At 36.3% G+C, this 17396-nt stretch overlaps 2 protein-coding genes across 4 annotated transcripts; one reads left to right on the forward strand and one right to left on the reverse strand.

Moving 5' to 3' along the window:
• Window positions 1-4420: 4420 nt before the first annotated feature.
• Window positions 4421-9932, reverse strand: tmem176 (transmembrane protein 176). 3 transcript variants are annotated; one of them, NM_001145610.1, is made up of 7 exons: window positions 9567-9809; window positions 6798-6908; window positions 6431-6487; window positions 5646-5792; window positions 5423-5539; window positions 5249-5327; window positions 4551-4687 (listed from the first exon to the last, which is right to left on the reverse strand). In NM_001145610.1, the coding sequence occupies exons 1-7, from the start codon at window positions 9690-9692 to the stop codon at window positions 4632-4634; spliced, it is 693 nt and encodes a 230-aa protein (NP_001139082.1). In that variant the 5' UTR covers window positions 9693-9809; the 3' UTR covers window positions 4551-4631. The 3 variants fall into 3 exon arrangements, with proteins under 3 accessions (XP_005160308.1, XP_073804714.1, NP_001139082.1); XM_005160251.5 differs by lacking the exon at window positions 5249-5327 and having other exon boundaries at window positions 4421-4687; window positions 9567-9932; XM_073948613.1 differs by lacking the exon at window positions 5249-5327 and having other exon boundaries at window positions 4421-4687; window positions 5642-5792; window positions 9567-9932.
• Window positions 9933-10009: 77 nt separating this feature from the next.
• On the forward strand, window positions 10010-15203 carry si:dkey-9i23.16. The gene is made up of 6 exons (NM_001145611.1): window positions 10010-10064; window positions 10618-10734; window positions 11155-11265; window positions 12676-12732; window positions 12817-12957; window positions 14873-15203. Exons 2-6 carry the CDS (start codon window positions 10648-10650, stop codon window positions 14978-14980), a joined length of 504 nt encoding a protein of 167 aa, NP_001139083.1. The 5' UTR covers window positions 10010-10064; window positions 10618-10647; the 3' UTR covers window positions 14981-15203.
• The last annotated feature ends 2193 nt before the right edge of the window (window positions 15204-17396 follow it).

Raw genomic sequence — 17396 nt, forward strand, 5'->3', positions numbered from 1 at the left:
GTAACAGTGGCTCCATTAAAGTGCAGGAGGCTGACAGCATGATGATGCCTAAAAAGAAGCACATGTATGAACTGGCATCACTGCCATGTCGAGCTGAGAATGTACAAATGATGCATTACTACTCTAATGTAAGCTTGAAAGAAATTGAGCACAAATGCAGTCATCACTCACTTTGCTTTGGCTCATTCCCTTTTTTATTAGGGAATACTGCCAATTTTTAGCACAATGTTTACAGAGGGGGTATAAGAGAGAGAGAGAGAGAGAGAAACTAATATACAGTAACTATTTACCTCGATAGCATTTCTTTTTTCTACTATGGATGTCAATGGTTACTAGTTGTAAGCTTTCTTTAAAATATGTTCTTTTCTGGAAGAAATTCAGACAGGATTGGAACAATGATTGGTAGATAAATGATGACAGAATACAAGAGCACCGTCTGTATTGAAGAGTACTGTCTGAATTCTCTTAAAATGCCACATTTAATGTGCCATTTAGTCATGCTAGCGATCACATTTTTTAAGATGGGTAAAAACTTCAAACATAAAGTGATATTACTAATATTTATTATATAGAATAAAAGAAAATACAGAGGTTGTGATGAGCACAGAAGTAGTTGAGGTCCTGATTTCAGAACAATGGAGACCTAAATGATAAAATGCCAACTTGTTTCTGGACTTTGGCCAATAAATACACATCATTCCTTCATCAATTTGTTTAAGGTAACATACACTCACCGGCCACTTTTTTAGGTACACCTTACTAGTACCTTTTGGCTTTGTGGTTGATTGTATATTTCCAGTATCTTGTTGAATCTATGCCAGAGATTTTAGTCCACATTGACACGATAGCATCACACAGTTGCTGCAGTTTTGTCGGCTGCACGTCCATAATGCGAATCTTCCACCACATCCAAAAGGTGCTATACTGGATTGAGTTCTGGTGACTGTGGAGGCCATTTGAGTACAGTGAACTCACTGTCATGTTCAAGAAACCAGTCTGAGATGATTAACGCTTTATGACATGGCAGGTTATCCTGCTGGAAGTAGCCATTAGAAGATGGGTACACAGTGGTCATAAATGAACTGACATGGTCAGCAACAATACTCAGGTGGCTGTGGCGTGGACACAATGCTTAATTAGTACTAAATGGCTCAAATTGTGCCAAGAAAACATCCCCCACACCATTACACCACCACCACCAGAACTATTGATACAAGGCAGGATGGATTAGAAATTTGTTTTACGAGCAACAGGTGTACCTAATAAAGTGGCCAGTGAGTGTATGTAGTCTATAAACAAGTGGCAATAGATGAAACAGTCATTGACATATACAAGACAAAAAAAATGTCTGCTAAACCAACTAATCATAAATTTTTTTAGACATACCTGTTCTTAACAGCCATGTATAAGGGGCAGTTTCCTCGGTGGTCCAGATGATGCGATGCCCCCTTTGATAACAAGAACTTGATCATGTCTATGTTCCCCAGCTCACAGGCTGTATGAAGGGCCGTGGAATCATCGTAGGTACGATGACTGACTTCCGTCTTAAGAGGTTTTAAAAATAAATCAATAAATAAATCCCTTTGGGTAATATATAGGCTTGAATCCTGTACATATGTTTAACTTAGGAAACTATACGTTTAATAACCTTCTCCAGAAGTCCACTAAGTGCAATGAAATCATTGTTTTTCACAGCGAGGCAAGCAAAAGATGGGATGATTCTGTTAATGAGCGATCTCCTCATCTGAGAAATATAGCAAGGTAAACTCAAGCCCAATGAAAATGAATAAGTTACGCTACATTAGTTTGAATTCAAACCTATAACGATGAGACATATAATTAATGTTAAGGTTTTGAATAAATCATCTAGCCTACAAAGCAATTAAAATGGCAATTATTGTTGTCCTGACGCTGCTTGCAAGTGAGTCTGTTCATGCCTTGAAGCTTTTGCCGACTATCCAGTCAAGTTTCAGCACTTTGCCGAGTTTGTGTAGGAAGTCTTTGTCTCGGGTCACCACTCCATTGATGATGAGAGGATTAAAGATGTCCTCTTGGCTCTGCATCACACAAACTAAGAGAGAGACAGAACTGAAGGTGATTTGTATTTAAAATTAAATCTACAAGTTCAATGGACTATAAAGCTGCGGTCACACTGGGCTTTTCCTCCCATAGCTTTCCATTCATAAGGACGCGAATGCGTTAGACCGGAAAATTTCGCAGGTTGCTGCAGTGCAAAGTTCAAGCTTGGTGAACTCTGACCTGCGAAATTGTATCACTTGACTGCGTGAGACCAATCGAGGATCAAAACATGACCTCTCTGGACAGAAGTTTAAAACACGGAGCAAATCGCTCGCTTTTTAAATGTCTAATCATCTTGTTTAATCCCGCCCCTTTTCACAGTGCCGTACGACAGTATTTTGCACACACAAACTCTAGTGTGACCGCAGCTTGTATGCGCATAGTCTACACGTGTTTGTTACTTAAATATACACTCACCGGCTATTTTTATTAGGTACACCTGTCCAACTGCTCGTCAATGCAAACTTCTACTCAGTTAATCATATGGCAGCAACGCAACACATTTAGGCATGTAGACATGGTCAAGATGATCTGCTGCAGTTCAAACCGAGCATCAGAATGGAGAAGAAAGGTGATTTAAGTGACTTTGAACGTGGCATGGTTGCCAGACGGGCTGGTCTGATTATTTCAGAAACTGCTGATCTACTGGGATTTTCATGCACAACCATATCTATGGTTTACAGAGAATGGTCTAAAATAGAGAAGATATCCAGTGAGTGGCAGTTCTGTGGGTGCAAATGTTTTGTAATGTCAGAAGAGAATGGCCAGACTGGTTTGAGCTGATAGAAAGGCAACAGTAACTCAAATAACCACTCGTTACAACCGAGGTCAGCAGAAGACCACACAGGGTCCCAATCCTGTCAGCTAAAAACAGAAAACTAAGGCTACAATTGGCACAGGCTCACCAAAAGAGGAGAATGGAAGATTGGAAAAACATTGCCTGGTCTGATGAGACTCGATTTCTGCTGCAACATTTGGATGGTAGGGTCAGAATTTGACATCAACAATATAAAAGCATGGATCCATCCTGCCTTGTATCAATGGTTCATGCTGGTGGTGGTGGTGTAATGATGTGGGGGATATATTCTTGGCACACTTTTGGGCCCATTATTATTAACTGAACATTGTGTCAACACCAGTCTGCCTGAATATTGTTGCTGACTATGTCCATCCCCCATCTTCTGATGGCTACTTTTAAATGGATAGCACGCCATGTCATAAAGCGTGAATCATCTTAGACTGGTTTCTTGAACATGACAATGAGTTCACTGTACTCAAATGGCCTCCACAGTTACCAGAACTCAATCCAATAGAGCACCTATGAGATGTGGTAGGATGAGATATTTGCATCATGGATGTGCAGCCGACAAATCTGCAGCAACTGTGTGATGCTATCATGTCAATATGAGTCAAAATCTCTGAGGAATATTTCCAGTACCTTGTTGAATCTATTTACCTACTCTGTTGAAGGATTAAGGCAGTTCTAAAGGTAAAAGGGGTCCAACCTGGTAGTAGCCTACTAGTAAGGTGTACCCAATAAAGTGGCCGGTGAGTGTAAGTGCGTTTCAATTTGAAATAAACCCCATATATAGGCTACTGACCTTTAAATATAGACAGAGTAATCCTAAGAAAACATATTAACTCAAAACTCTCAGTAGTAGGCCTATTTGTTACATCATTTTTATGTATTTAACATACCTAACAGGATGTAAGGGCGTGATATACTATTCGTTTTTGAAAACCAACACTGAAACATATATTTACAATCCTAAAACTTTAACACGTGTGTTATAAGCCGATTTTCTATACCTCCTCCCTTTTATCAACACATCCGTAATTTGCATCTGATTCAAATCATACGAAACCACGCCCAAAACAAGCAAAGAGCGTTGTGTAATGATTGTTCTTCATTTTTGTTCAGTTTTCTAACGAAGTATCATCGCTGTCCCTAGAAACAAACCTTAAATCTTGGTGTATATTAGCGAATAGACTGTCTCTGTGAGGTCTGTTGCCTGTGTTGCTATCGGTAACGCATAGCTTATGAATATTAATAAGTTATGAATGTTTCATAGTCACAGTTTTTAGGGTAAATTTATTTATATATTTCACTTTAACTAATATTATTTCACCAATCTTCTGTAGATATGATTAATTTGCCAGTTTACAAAGAAGTATTTAAACGCTTTTAAAATATTGCATTACACACGATTAATATTCATGAACCAAGCCCTATCATCCGCTGGACCCTGTCACGTGACCGACGCTGTGATTTTTTTTCTTTTTTCTTTTAGGGCTGTAATTATCAGAACAATGGTAAAATAAAACCACAAAAGGCTACATATAAACTTGAAATATATCTTTATTAATAGAAAAACGATCTTTAAAGGTTTATTTTGATATTTTATAAAATCAAACCATTCACATTTATATTTATTTCACATGACATTTAACAGTACATCAGTGCTTTACAGTCTTACACATACAAGCATTACATTTGGTTACAAGCAAAACCACATATATGTATATGAAGTGGATAGTCAAAGGACATCTGATTAAAATCCAAAAATCTTACACATGGAAATCAAGCCAAATGTCATTCGTTCACGATCTGAAAAAGAGGAAAAAAATGCGTAAAGTAGAAAACCATTTCTGAGATACAGTTTAAACAAGATCCTAAATGTTCTAAAAATGCAACCCATTTCAGTGTTTTTTAAAGGTTTATTTCTTAAAGATAAACCATAAATGCTTGAAAATAAAAGCATAATGGAGTTAACTTTGATTTTTATGCTAAATTGGACACTAATATGTAAAAATTGAGACAACGAATCTAATAAATCCATAGTTTTTTCCCTAAACAGAAAATACATCATCAATAAAAGTACAGATCTCACATAATAATAATAATAATAAAAATAATACAATTCTACTATAATGATTCATTTATTTTCCTTCACTTAGTCCCTTTATTCATCAGGGGTCGCCACAGCAGAATGAACTGACAACTTATCCAACATTTGTTTACAAAGCGGATACCCTCCCAGCTGTAACCCTGTACAAAGATAACATCCATACTTACTCATCCACAAACATACACTATAGCCAGTTTAGCTTGCTCAATTCACTTATACCGCATGTCTTTGGACTGAGGGGGAAAATAGAGGAAACCCACACGAACACGGGGAGAAGATGCAAACTCCACACAGAAATGCCAACTGACCCAGCTGGGGCTTGAACCAGTGACCTTCTTGCTGTGAGGAGACAGTGCTAACCACTGAGCCACTGTGTCGCCCCTACTATAACGATAATTAAGTATTTTTTAAAAACAACATATTATTTCTCTTACCACATAACCTGTAAAGGACTTCCTCTGGTTATACAGTATGACTGTAAAAGCTGTGGATAATCCTGTCTGAACCAAACCAACCACGGAGATGGTTGCCTTCACACCTGTGTTGAAATGCTGTTTAGGAAAAAGAACCCAAACATGAGCATATATTTCTGTTTACATGTCTTTACACCTTTAATATAATACATTAGACACTCAAATAAGAGATAAATGCACATACAGTGGCAAAATAGCGATAGTCACACAAGCCATCTGGTCCTTTGCGGCATTCAGTCGCCGGATTGACGGCCATGTCAACATAGTACAGGATAAGTGCAATAACTGAGATGACTATGGCCGCACCAGAAATTGCCAAACAAACAGAGACCTAAACACAAGAGCAACTTTAATCAATTTTGTCTTTTGAAACGCATACAGTCAAATTCATTATCAGTTTTTTTGATTCTTCTCAAATATTTCCCGAGTGATATTTAAATGAGCAAGGAAAATTAGAGAGTATTTCCAATAACATTATTTTTTTTTTGGAAAATATCTGATGTTTGATAGTTTAGCTGGAGTAAAGGCATTTCCTTTTTATTTTGGAGGTCAACATTATTAGCCCCTTTAGGAAGTAAATATTTTCAAGTGGCTACAGAACTAATCACTGCTGTTCAAACGTTATTAACCTACAGTGATTAGCCTAGTTAAGCTTTAAATTGCACTTTAGGCTAAATTTTAGTATCTTGCCAAATAACTAGTAAAATAATATGTAGTGTTAATATGGCAAAGACAAAGAAAATTAGCAATTGAAATTATTTAGTTTGAAAATGTGTTGAAAAAACCTTCTCTTCATTAAACTGGAAATATTTTAAAACTAATTTAAATTAATTTCATATCCAACTGTACCTGTAAGTGATTTAGAGTCATTGCTGATTGATTGACCATGACTGAATTAAATTATGCATGAAATCTGTATATGCTATTGTCTGGAAAACACTCTAATGATGTTTCAAAGTTCAAACTCACTGTCTTCAAGGTGGGCTTTTTCTCCAATGTTATTGCGGCTGCGCCAGAAATGACTGACTGTTGGGGGAAAAGAAAATAGAAGTTAAGTTACGAATCTCAGCAAACAATTGTGTGTTTAGTAGAGGTCTGATAGACATCTAAACATAGACACCTTGGCTAAAACAAGGCTAAGCTTGGGCTGTTAGAGAAAATCTAAAAGACATTTAAGAATATGCCAAAACTAGTCTAGTGGTCAAAGACAGACTTTATATGTGTAGTCATTTATTTCTGTTTATTTTATCACTAGTTTAGTTTTGGCCAATTACCCTGAATACTCTGCCGTGACCCTAATTTGTTATTTAATGATTATTTCCTGAAATAACATTACCATAATACCACTCCACCATGGCACACCGCTGTTAAGGATCACTGTCGCATCGCCAAAGAGCAGAGGTATAGCATAGGAAATGATCAGCAGACCTATTACTATCTGAGAGACCTGAAAAGCAATTCAAGAGAGAGAGATGCTGTTTAAAGAAAGGTTGAGTTGACATAAATATTTAAATCAGTTGTAAAATGAAAATTTCAGTGTTTGTGTTGTGTGACATCATCTTTTTTTAACACTTGATTTAAATCTAAAATTCTCTTTTAAACAACAGAGATAAGTAACTGTGCTACAAATATCAGCATTCAATAATACAATTTAATATGGTAATGCATATGCAAATTTTTGTTAATGTGGATGCTTCTAATTACTGTGAATTACAGTTTTTGTTTATTTTTGTAGCATACCTTAGGAAGGAAATGGTTGACCTTTTGAGTGGGCAGTGTCACACAGTGACCAAAGATTAAACAGTTAGCATGGCAGAAAAGTGAATCACTTGTCTAATGTTAATGTAGTCCAGACTTCAATCACAACAAGTGTGATTTCACCAACATCTATGTTTATCCTGAAACATTCCTGTTCAAAGATGTAATCCATTACACTATTTTGTAGACATTGTTCGACTAGAACAGTCCACTGCCTTAATTAACAAAGCAAAGATTTCAACAATCCTTCATTGGAACCAAATACATAACAATTTGATCTCCATTATTAAAACTTAAGTGATTTAATTCAACAACATAGGAGAAACATTTAAAATGTTTCAGGATATAGGTGACAACAAACTATTTTTTTTTCTGTTTAATGTTTTACAATAATCTTAGTAGACACTTTCTTCATTTATATACTTCTCTGACATTCTGTGAATAGTTTTTTTTCTTTCCTCATATTTATTTACAGGTTTCTGTATGCATACATGTATATATTCATAAATATGTGTGTTTGTTTGTGTACATATATAATTTGTCATTTTTTTTTTGTTTCATATTGTTATCAACTATGCTATACACATTGAACCAAGTCAATGTTGAGAAATTCTGTTTATTACTATTGTTGATAACCATGTTTATTAAAAACACAATAAAGTTTAAGTCAAAAAAAAATGTAATCCATACCTAATCACTACCCCTAACCATAACAACTCCCCTATAGGACGTGCTAGACCAACATTATAATCAGCCGATCAGTTTTAAGGGACAAGTTTGCCGTTTATGTTAAGCATACAGTAAGGGTTATGTGCTCCAACTATCAATCCCCTTTTGGGAATAAGTTAGTTGGGATAAGGTTTAGGGTAGGAGTATGGGTTACATTTTTTAAACAGGAATTATGTTCAAGGATTAACAAAAATTTAAACCAGGATTGCACTATATTTAGCAAAATCACAACCGCTACAACACTGACAACTGACTACACACATGAAAGAAAAGAAAAGAAAAGGGAAAACCGAATCACTGTAATCCAATCATCATCTGTTTTCTAGTAAAATAATGAAATATGACTTACGTTAGGATAAACACTTTGAGCTATTTAAAACTGGACAACAGACAAAAATACCAAAAAATGAAGATATTGAGAATTAAATTTTGAGAAAATTCTACTTTTAAGACTGTGCTCTGTTTGTTTTCTCAGTATTTTCCCTGAAGAGATTTTAAAGACTTTGTAGCTCACCTTACTAAGGAAATGTATGACACTAAAAATATTCAAAGATGATTCCTTGAATTTACTAAAAGATTTTTAAATTAAGTGGTTGTAAACAATGGCTGAATTTAAACAAAAACATTAAGTTAAACATTACTAATTTTAATTTGTTTGTTTAAATTTAACCCATATAAATAGTTTGCAACAGTTTTGCAGACATCATTTTTTTATGTGACAGCATGTAACTTGCTATTAAAAAAAAAATCCTGTTTCACTAGATTAATAGCCTGAGTGGACAATGTCACACAGTGACCAAAGATTCAGCAAATAACATGCCAAAAAAATGAGTCACTTGTCTAATGTTAATATAGTCCAGACTTACAAGGTTTACAACAAGGTTAGTGTCATTTCTCCATAATCTATGTTTATCCTGAAACATTCCTGTTCAAATATGTAATCCATACCTAATCCCTACCCCTAAACCAACCCCTAAACGATTCCCCTATAGGACGTGCTACCAACATTATAATCAGCCGATCAGATTTAAGGGACAAGTTTACAGTTAGGTTTATGTGCTCCAACTATCAATAATTTAGTTAGGGTAAGGTTTAGGAGTATGGGTTACATTTAAAAAAAAAAAAAAAACATATATTAATCCAGAGTTGCATCCTACTTAGCAAAATCACAAGCACACTGATTTATAACAGTATCTTATTACTACACACACACAAAAAGAAAATAAAATAAAAACAGAAAAACTGGATCACTGTTATCCAATCCTTATCTGTTTTCTAATAAAATAGTAGCCTTGCAAAATAATGAAATATGACTTAAACTTTTTGAGCTATTTAAAATTGTACAACAGACAAAAAGACCAAGAAATGAAGATAGATAATGAAATTTTTAGAAGATTCTACTTCTGCTTTCCTCTGTTTGTGTTCTCAGTATTTTCCCTTGAGATGTTGAGGACTTTGATATTTATTCTGATTTGCACACATTTCTTTAACACGTTAAATATGACTACTTTATTTATGAAGACACCAGAAAACAAATTTCTTTTGTTCCCTTTAAAACATGAAATTAGGCTACTTTCTGTGAGAATCTGCTTGAAGTCACAACATGAAGTTCACTCACCCCAAATATTTTGGGCTCCCCCTTCTCGATGCTCTCCCGCAACGCTTTTTGTTTGTCCTCAAGTTTTTCATCTACGTATGTTGGACCAGTATTCACGGACAGGTCAGTCGACACCGTCAAGGCCATTTTTCGTCTTCAAGTAAGTCGAGTTTGTAATACGTAACACCCAGAGTGAAATTCTGCATGAATGGGACCAGTCTGGCCTAAAAAAAACTATCTGCAAGGATTCCGCGCGAGCTTCAAGATGTCCGTAATGTAAAACCAGCACTAGCGCCTTCTCCTGATTAGAAAACTCGTTAATAATGAGCAATAATTCCACAAAAAATATCAGACTTTCCTTCTCAGAAAAAGACTTTAGACACACCCATGGATTGAGGAGAAATGGGGGTCTGCCCGGCCCCCTTTTCTCCCTCACAGTAACTTTTAATAAGTGTTTTTTCGACCACTTCGTAAAGCCTCGCTCTTTCGTTCTAGGATTCTCCTGAACAACACATCGAGGTGAGCCTGTCGCGTGTTGTTTTACTTGGAAATATGTTTAATAAATTCCTACATGAATCCTATGTTATGTTATATATGTTTATATACCCGAGTGTGTGGGTGTGTGTGTTTTATAATGGTATCTTAAAAATCGCGCGGCTGATGCGGGCAGTTGTTTATTTCCAGTGGCTGTTATGTGTCTTTGTGTTTTTAACAAATAAGATCTGTTTTAGACAACTGGTCAGTCCAGCCTACTTAAGGAGATGAATGATGTGTACCAAAGGTTTTTTCTCTCTCATAACCCTAACCCTTTTCCCTGCAGTGCTGTTGAGCAATCGGGATTGTCTCAAGCTGCGCTACTCCTCTCTCCAGCCACATTTTCTCTGTTTTATATCCGCCCACTTCCTCTCCTCACAAAGATGTTTTTCTCCTCCAGCATCTGTATTCCCGCAAAACGTTCCATCAATCCGGGGGGATCAGATCATGTTTCAGTCGGACTCTCTCACCATTATGTCTGATTGTGAGGAGCTATTATAACCACTGATCTGAACTTTCGAATGTTCCTGTTTTTCAGGACATCAGTTGCCTTTCTGCTGACTTGAAAATGCCCAGCACACAAGCTCATTCTGCTGACACGGATCCTCCCAAATTCCACCGTCTCTTTAGGTTCCATGACCCTGAAGTGGTGGCAGTAAGTAAAGACGATAACAGATAAAGAAAACAGTAATAGATAAATAAATTATACAGTATTTAACTGTAACATGAACTGTATTTTACAGTAAGACAGTTTTGCAGTGTGTTACTGTATTTTAAAGTTGCAATAAGAAAATGACTGTATATTTTACAGTAATAATATACAATACTGTAAATACAAATAGAGCATATAGGCCTCGTGTTTGATTGGGGTTGGAGCAAAACTACAGAGCTGCGGCCCTCCAGGAATTGAGTTTGAGACCTATGATATCGAGCAAGATAAATGGTGCTGTAAATGTAAATACAGTATGTGTGCTGTAATTGATTTACAGTAAGTTACTACAGAGTCTACAGGAAATGAACAGTGTAGAGATGTTTTGCTTAATGTTGCTGTTGTTTAATGTGTGCATTTTTCTAGGTTATGGCAATACTGCTAGGTCTGTTCCAGCTGCTCCTGACTTTATTAACTCACACCGTCAGCCTTGACATGAAGTATATGTTCGTGTGCCCCCTTTGTGTTGGTTCTGTGGTAGGTTTATTTCATTACTACTAAACACATGTAGTTGTTTTGGATTAAATGATTAGTTGTTGGTTAATGATTAATTAGTTGTGGTTTTATTGTTTTTTTTTTTAAATAACTTACCCCCAAGGTTGTTTATATCGAAGTTGGTACTTAGCAGGACCATTTTGGTGTTTCGTAACATCTAATTTTTTAACAAGGTAGGTCGTTAGCCCAACGCTCAACCCCCCACCTGGAGGACCAGGGCATACACACATACACTACAGACAATTTAGCTTACCCAATTCACCTATGGTGCATGTCTTTGGACTGTGGAGGAAACCAGAGAAAATCCACACGGACATGGGGAGAACATGCAAACTCCACGCTGAAATGCCAACTGACCCAGCCAGGGCTTGAACCAGCGACCTTCTTGCTGTGAGCCGACGGCACTACCCACTGCTGCTCCTTTTTTAAATAACTATCTATATAAAATATGATTTTCTTTTAATCAGAAATGAAAAATTAAATCAACATAAGAATACATTTTGAAGGGTCATGACTCCTGTGACAGAAGATTGGAGCAATAGTGCTTTACCACCACAAATAAATTAAGAAATTATTACAGTTAACAACTAATAAATTAAATGTTTAAGTATAATAAAATAGAGAACTAAAATAGGGTGTCACAGTGATGAAGCCAATTATCATATGGGGATGGTTAGGAGGCCATGATGGACAGAGGCCAGTGGGCAAATGTCGCCATTAAACCGCTAACTCCTGGGATTTTAAAGACCACAAAGAGTCAAGACCTCGGTTAAATGTCTCATCCGAAAGACAGCGCTCACTGAGCAGATTAGAGTCCCTATCATATATTGGGGTGTTAGGACCCACCTATACCACAGGTTGAGTGCCCCCTGCTGGTCTCACTAACACCACTTCCGGCAGCAACCTAGCTTTCCCATGTGGTCTCCCATCCAGATACTGACCAGGTGCAGCCCTGCTTAGCCTCAGTGGGCAACCATGTGAGAGTTTCAGAGAGCTAGTTGCCGGCTGAATAGAATTACATGGTATAGTTTTTACTGTGTAAATACAGTGCAGTCAATCTTCATTATTAAAGATACCAATGTTATCTCACCATATGTCTAAATCCTTTTAATATGCATAAATTGTTATTAAAGTATACTTTAATCAACATTTCACACACGTGTTCATAACTGTAGACACTGCACATCCTGTGATGGGACTATTGCGGATGCACACATTGACATGAGGATCCTGAAATAATAGATTTGCCCTAATAAATGGAGGAAATAGTGACAGAAGCATCCTATTGACCTTTAAGTGTATTGCAGCAGTGATAAGATGTTGCACAATTGCACATTTTCTTCTGACAGATCCAAACTTTTTTCCTAATTCAGATTTTTCTCCTCTAAATAGACTATAATTGCTGGATCATTTGGTTTGGCATCTGAAAGAACTCCTAGGAGAGACCTGGTAAAGGCACCGTCATCAGAGCTTCTTATTGGATGTGTATTGTTAAACATTGTCCTGACATTGGTGTGTTTTTCTTCCTTCAAGCTGAAGAACACTCTCATCTCTGGTCTTGCTGGACTGGTGGCGACACTGATTGGTCTTTTTCTGTACATTTATGCTACCAGTACCTCTCTGGACCTCCCTCCTTGTTCACCCAATGAACCGTGTGCAGAAAAACTCTTTCAAGTAAGTGCAAATTTGTTTTTAAAGGATTATATTGTTTTTAAATGGCACCTATTTTACCCCTTTTACAAGATGTAAGATAATCCTTTGCTGTCTCCAGAATGTATCTATAAAATTTCAGCTCAAAATACCCGTCAGATTATTTATTATAGCCTCCAGAATATGCCAATTTTTGTGTAAAGTGTAGCTGTTTTTGTAGCCTGTGGCTTTAAATGCAAATGGGCTGCTTCTCCCCGCCCACTGTTACCATGTCCATGTCTGCTTTTCATCATGCATTACGTCAGTTAAACAGAACAGTGAGAGAGCAGTGTTGCCAAATTAGCAACTTTGGCGCTAGATTTAGCGACTTTTCAGACCCCCTTAGCGACAAATTTTCAAAAAAGCGACTAGCGACAAATCTAGCAACTTTTTTTGTGTGTTACTGGAGATTTTTATAGACTGTCATTTGTCCACACTGTACCGTACCGTGCTTGCTGTACCTACGAGCTGTGGCTGATGCTGCAAGCCCCTCCCCTGCCTCAGAGCACTGACAGGCGACCCAGTCAATCCTCGTACAGCAGCCTCTCCCACCTGCAGCCCGAAAGCAGATCTCTCCTCTGCATACCGATGGCAAATGATTTAGCACCAGCAGTGTGAATGTATTTCCCCTGCACAGTCAAACTGATCTGCTTCTTCTTTATTTTAACAGTTTAATTTGACCGTTTACTCTTTTCTTGTTCACAATCACCAATATTTTAGTGACAATTTCAGAACTTGTCTGAGTTTATTACGTCTGGGAGATTGCTGCAAATTCACTACACATCTATACTGATATACTGTATTCAAACAGCAATAAATTTAGTTAAATTGACATGCTTACATAAAGCGTAGTGCAAATATAAATACCCCTTTATTAACCATAGACTGTTAAACAAACAGAAATGGTAGAACGTGATGACGTCAGTAAAATGCAAATTAATATATGACATAATCTAGCGACTTTTTGCGACTTTTCAGGCAGAGCTAGCCCCCTTTTCATTAAAAATAGTTGGCAACAAGGACAGAAACAGACCCGGATGGTGCTGAAATAGAGTTCTTAAGTCAAAAATACCAAGTGCATTAATTGATGTATTTGTGATGGAGTCTATTCAAGCCTCTCTGAAATGATGAGTCTCACACAAATGCCATTTGCAGTACACATGCACACACACACATGCACGATTACTGACACCTTGCAGCCAGGGTGATTATAGCAGTTAAGAATCAAATAGGGGTTTTACTGCAAACATGCTCTGTTTTAAAAACGTTTTACACTTATAAAAATACAGAGAGTTGGAACAAATAATTTAATCCAGGTTTATTTGCAAAAACAAATGTTCTGTGGACATGTGTATACATGTTATTATAGAAACATGGCACCTGTCAATCAATTCGGTGGTTGGGGAAAACGCACTCCTACGTCACATTGCGGTGGGCTTCAAAATCACTGGGATTTGGGTCCTATTTTAACGTCAGGAGACTTTAAAAAAGAGATTAGTTTGGTTTATATCACACACAATTTGACAGTTCTGTCCAAACAGCTTACAAAAGTTCATTTTCACCACAGGTGCCCTTTAAAACTATTGATCTTTTGTTGATTTTGATTAATTATGAGAAATTTTGTCAAAACTCCTCTCTATTTTCTGTCTGTATGAAAATTGAATAGCTTTGGTCGTCTAAAACTATTTAATACAATGTACTTTTTGTGTAAAAAATGTAATATGACCACTATATTCTCTATTGTTTTCTCTGTATACACTTATATTAAACATTACTTTGATTTTTCCATCACTAATAATCATTTTATTTTCAAATTTTAACTGTAAAACTCTTTACAAAGCACTTTTTTTTTCAAACAGCATATTCTAATAAACTCATTCAATCTCCTTTTTTTTGACAGGGCTTTTACAAAGCAGTGTCCGGACAGCTATTGCTTTACGATATTGCAGCTGTGGTTGCTCTTAGTTTTCTATCACTCTCCGCATTTAAAGGATTGAGAGGTCACTGAGATGACTTTTCATACACTATACACTTATCTTTGGTCATTTTAGAGACAATATTTTTTAGAAGCTTCTATGAGGATTTGCTATAGACCATTTCATTGTGGTAATATCATTGGACCATGAATGTTTCCTGCTTGTTATCAAACTTTATAACTGTAATAAGAGGCAATTCAATCATAACTTAATGCTAAAACATCTATCATTATCAATATGTGGCTCTTTTTGGATTCTCGGGAGCTATAGAAATTAAATATGTGAAACAAGAAATACTTTAGTTGTTATTGTATACATCCCTAAAAATGGTCTATAAAAATAGTATTGTGTCTTAAAATGTGAATATACTATTTGTGTTTGTGAATTTATAGAAAGTAACCTGTTACACACTGTAAATAATTTACCCACTATAAATCAAACTAGGTTGAATTGCTTTTAAAGGGAAGACACTGCAGGTGAAAACTAATGTTCATCGCCATGCTTTTCCAATTGAGTGATTCCATTAAGATTTTTGTATCACATGTTTTCTTAAAGGTGCTGTATGTACGTTTTAAACTCTTCTAAAGCATAAGAACGCCATAATATGTTTGCAGATATTTAAGAAACTTGCTAATTGAACATTCTTGTTTATCTGTAAAACAATGCTGAAGTCAGATATTCTGCTTTGAAAATGTAAAAATGAGAATGTCTTTGTTTTATTCATGTAGTGAGGAAGGCTTTCAAAGTGTATGTCCGCAACCTAAATCCGACCTCTGGTGGACAGTAACTGCCTCTGAAATGAGACGCAGATTCAGAGTTCCACATGAGGTTTTTAATTAGCAAATAATATAAACATTATGAATGTAAACATTTGGTAAGGAGGTTACATTGTAAGCCTGTGTCCTAACAACACGCTGCATAAGGAGATTTGCATGATGAGCAAGTTGGCAGTTTGCACCCAAAGATACATGAAAGACATTTAAATACAGCCATTCATAAGCACAGAATAGTGCACTCACTGCACTCTATAGAGAATGGTAAGGTTTACAATCTAATTAATACATATAAAACCACTTTACCATCAGTGGCGCCCCCAGAAAATTTTCTTAGGGGTGGCCAGAAGAGGCCGCACCAAATCTTGGGGTGGCACACAAAAAAAAAAAAATTATGAATTCAGTGTAATGTTATATTTTTGTTTTTGGTAAATTTAATAATGTAGTTTTTATACATTTAATTAATTCTCCTTGAAATATTGTTATTTATTCCTTAAAGTAATTCAGGAAGTACATGTGCAAACCAAATAAAAATCTATGTTTAGTTTAAAAACACTTTTCATATATATATATACTGTATAATTAACTTTTTACGTGCTTTTATTGTACATCATACGGTATATGCCATGTCTAAAATTAATGAAGATTAATGAGTTTATTATTCCCAGTGATGGGTTGCAGCTGGCAGGGCATCCACTGTGTAAAAATGTGCTGGATAAGTTGGCGGTTCATTCCACTGTGGCGACCCTGGATTAATAAAGGGACTAAGCCGAAAAGAAAATGAATGAAAGAATAATGAGTTTATTAATAACCCAAACAAATAAACAAACTGAACAAAAGGGATTACTATACACACTCACTATACCTAATAATATCATTTATCCATATTACTTTTTGAGCCATTTTATTAATGCAGCTTCTTCAATTGATATACTGTACCCTAAGGTAAATATTAAATTGCCATTGCTGTCTATTGAAGGTGTGTGCGTGCTGTCAACGACGATCGGGAAGGGTAGTGGCGGTTCTAGTTTAAATGACACCCTGGGCGAACCACCCTATACACCCCACCTCCCTTGAATTGTTAGATTTGTTATTCAATAAATATAGCAATTTATTTATATTTATTTTATTATTATTTATATACAATTATTATTCTGAATAAATAACAGAAATCAATCCTAAATATTACTGGAAAACAACAACTGGAGTGATATGCCAAGGTCACTTAAGAAACCTTTTGCATGGAAATGAATTATGACAATTCTAAAGAATACAAAAAAATGTATTATAGAATTATCTGTGGTCTTAGACCAGATCATGGCTGATAACTCATGTTATGAAGTCTTACCTCCCTGACTCATTATCCCTCCTTTCTGCTTTAAAGGCATGCATAGTGAAAGTAACATCATCATCATCATCATCATCATATTATATAAACTTTAGTCGACTTTCACCTCTGCACAAAATTCTGTTACTCCGTTTCACGGCGCATGAGCGGCGCGTATTTTGTCGGCGTGCATGCAAACAACCAACCGGGATTCACACAGGAGTGCGTGAGGCGCGCGGGAATGGTTTTCTGCGCGCATGCGTCAGTTTGCTTTCACCAGCATTCAGCATTGAACCAGCGCCAAGGGGGAGAGACAATCAATCAGCTACGTCAGTAACACCAACAATA

Source organism: Danio rerio, chromosome 1, assembly GCF_049306965.1.
Source record: "Danio rerio strain Tuebingen ecotype United States chromosome 1, GRCz12tu, whole genome shotgun sequence".
Taxonomy (NCBI): Eukaryota; Metazoa; Chordata; class Actinopteri; order Cypriniformes; family Danionidae; genus Danio; species Danio rerio.

Coding starts and splice junctions, on each gene's coding strand:
- si:dkey-9i23.16 (NM_001145611.1), top strand. CDS start 10,648: ATGCCCAGCACACAAGCTCATTCTGCTGACACGGATCCTCCCAAATTC. Junction 12,733..12,816: donor GAACTCCTAGGAGAGACCTG/GTAAAGGCACCG, acceptor TCTTCCTTCAAG/CTGAAGAACACTCTCATCTC. Junction 12,958..14,872: donor GTGCAGAAAAACTCTTTCAA/GTAAGTGCAAAT, acceptor TTTTTTTGACAG/GGCTTTTACAAAGCAGTGTC.
- tmem176 (NM_001145610.1), bottom strand. CDS start 9,692: ATGGCCTTGACGGTGTCGACTGACCTGTCCGTGAATACTGGTCCAACA. Junction 6,488..6,797: donor CATGGTGGAGTGGTATTATG/GTAATGTTATTT, acceptor TTCCCCCAACAG/TCAGTCATTTCTGGCGCAGC. Junction 4,688..5,248: donor CATCTTCTCCCCGTGTTCGT/GTGGGTTTCCTC, acceptor CCTCTTTTTCAG/ATCGTGAACGAATGACATTT.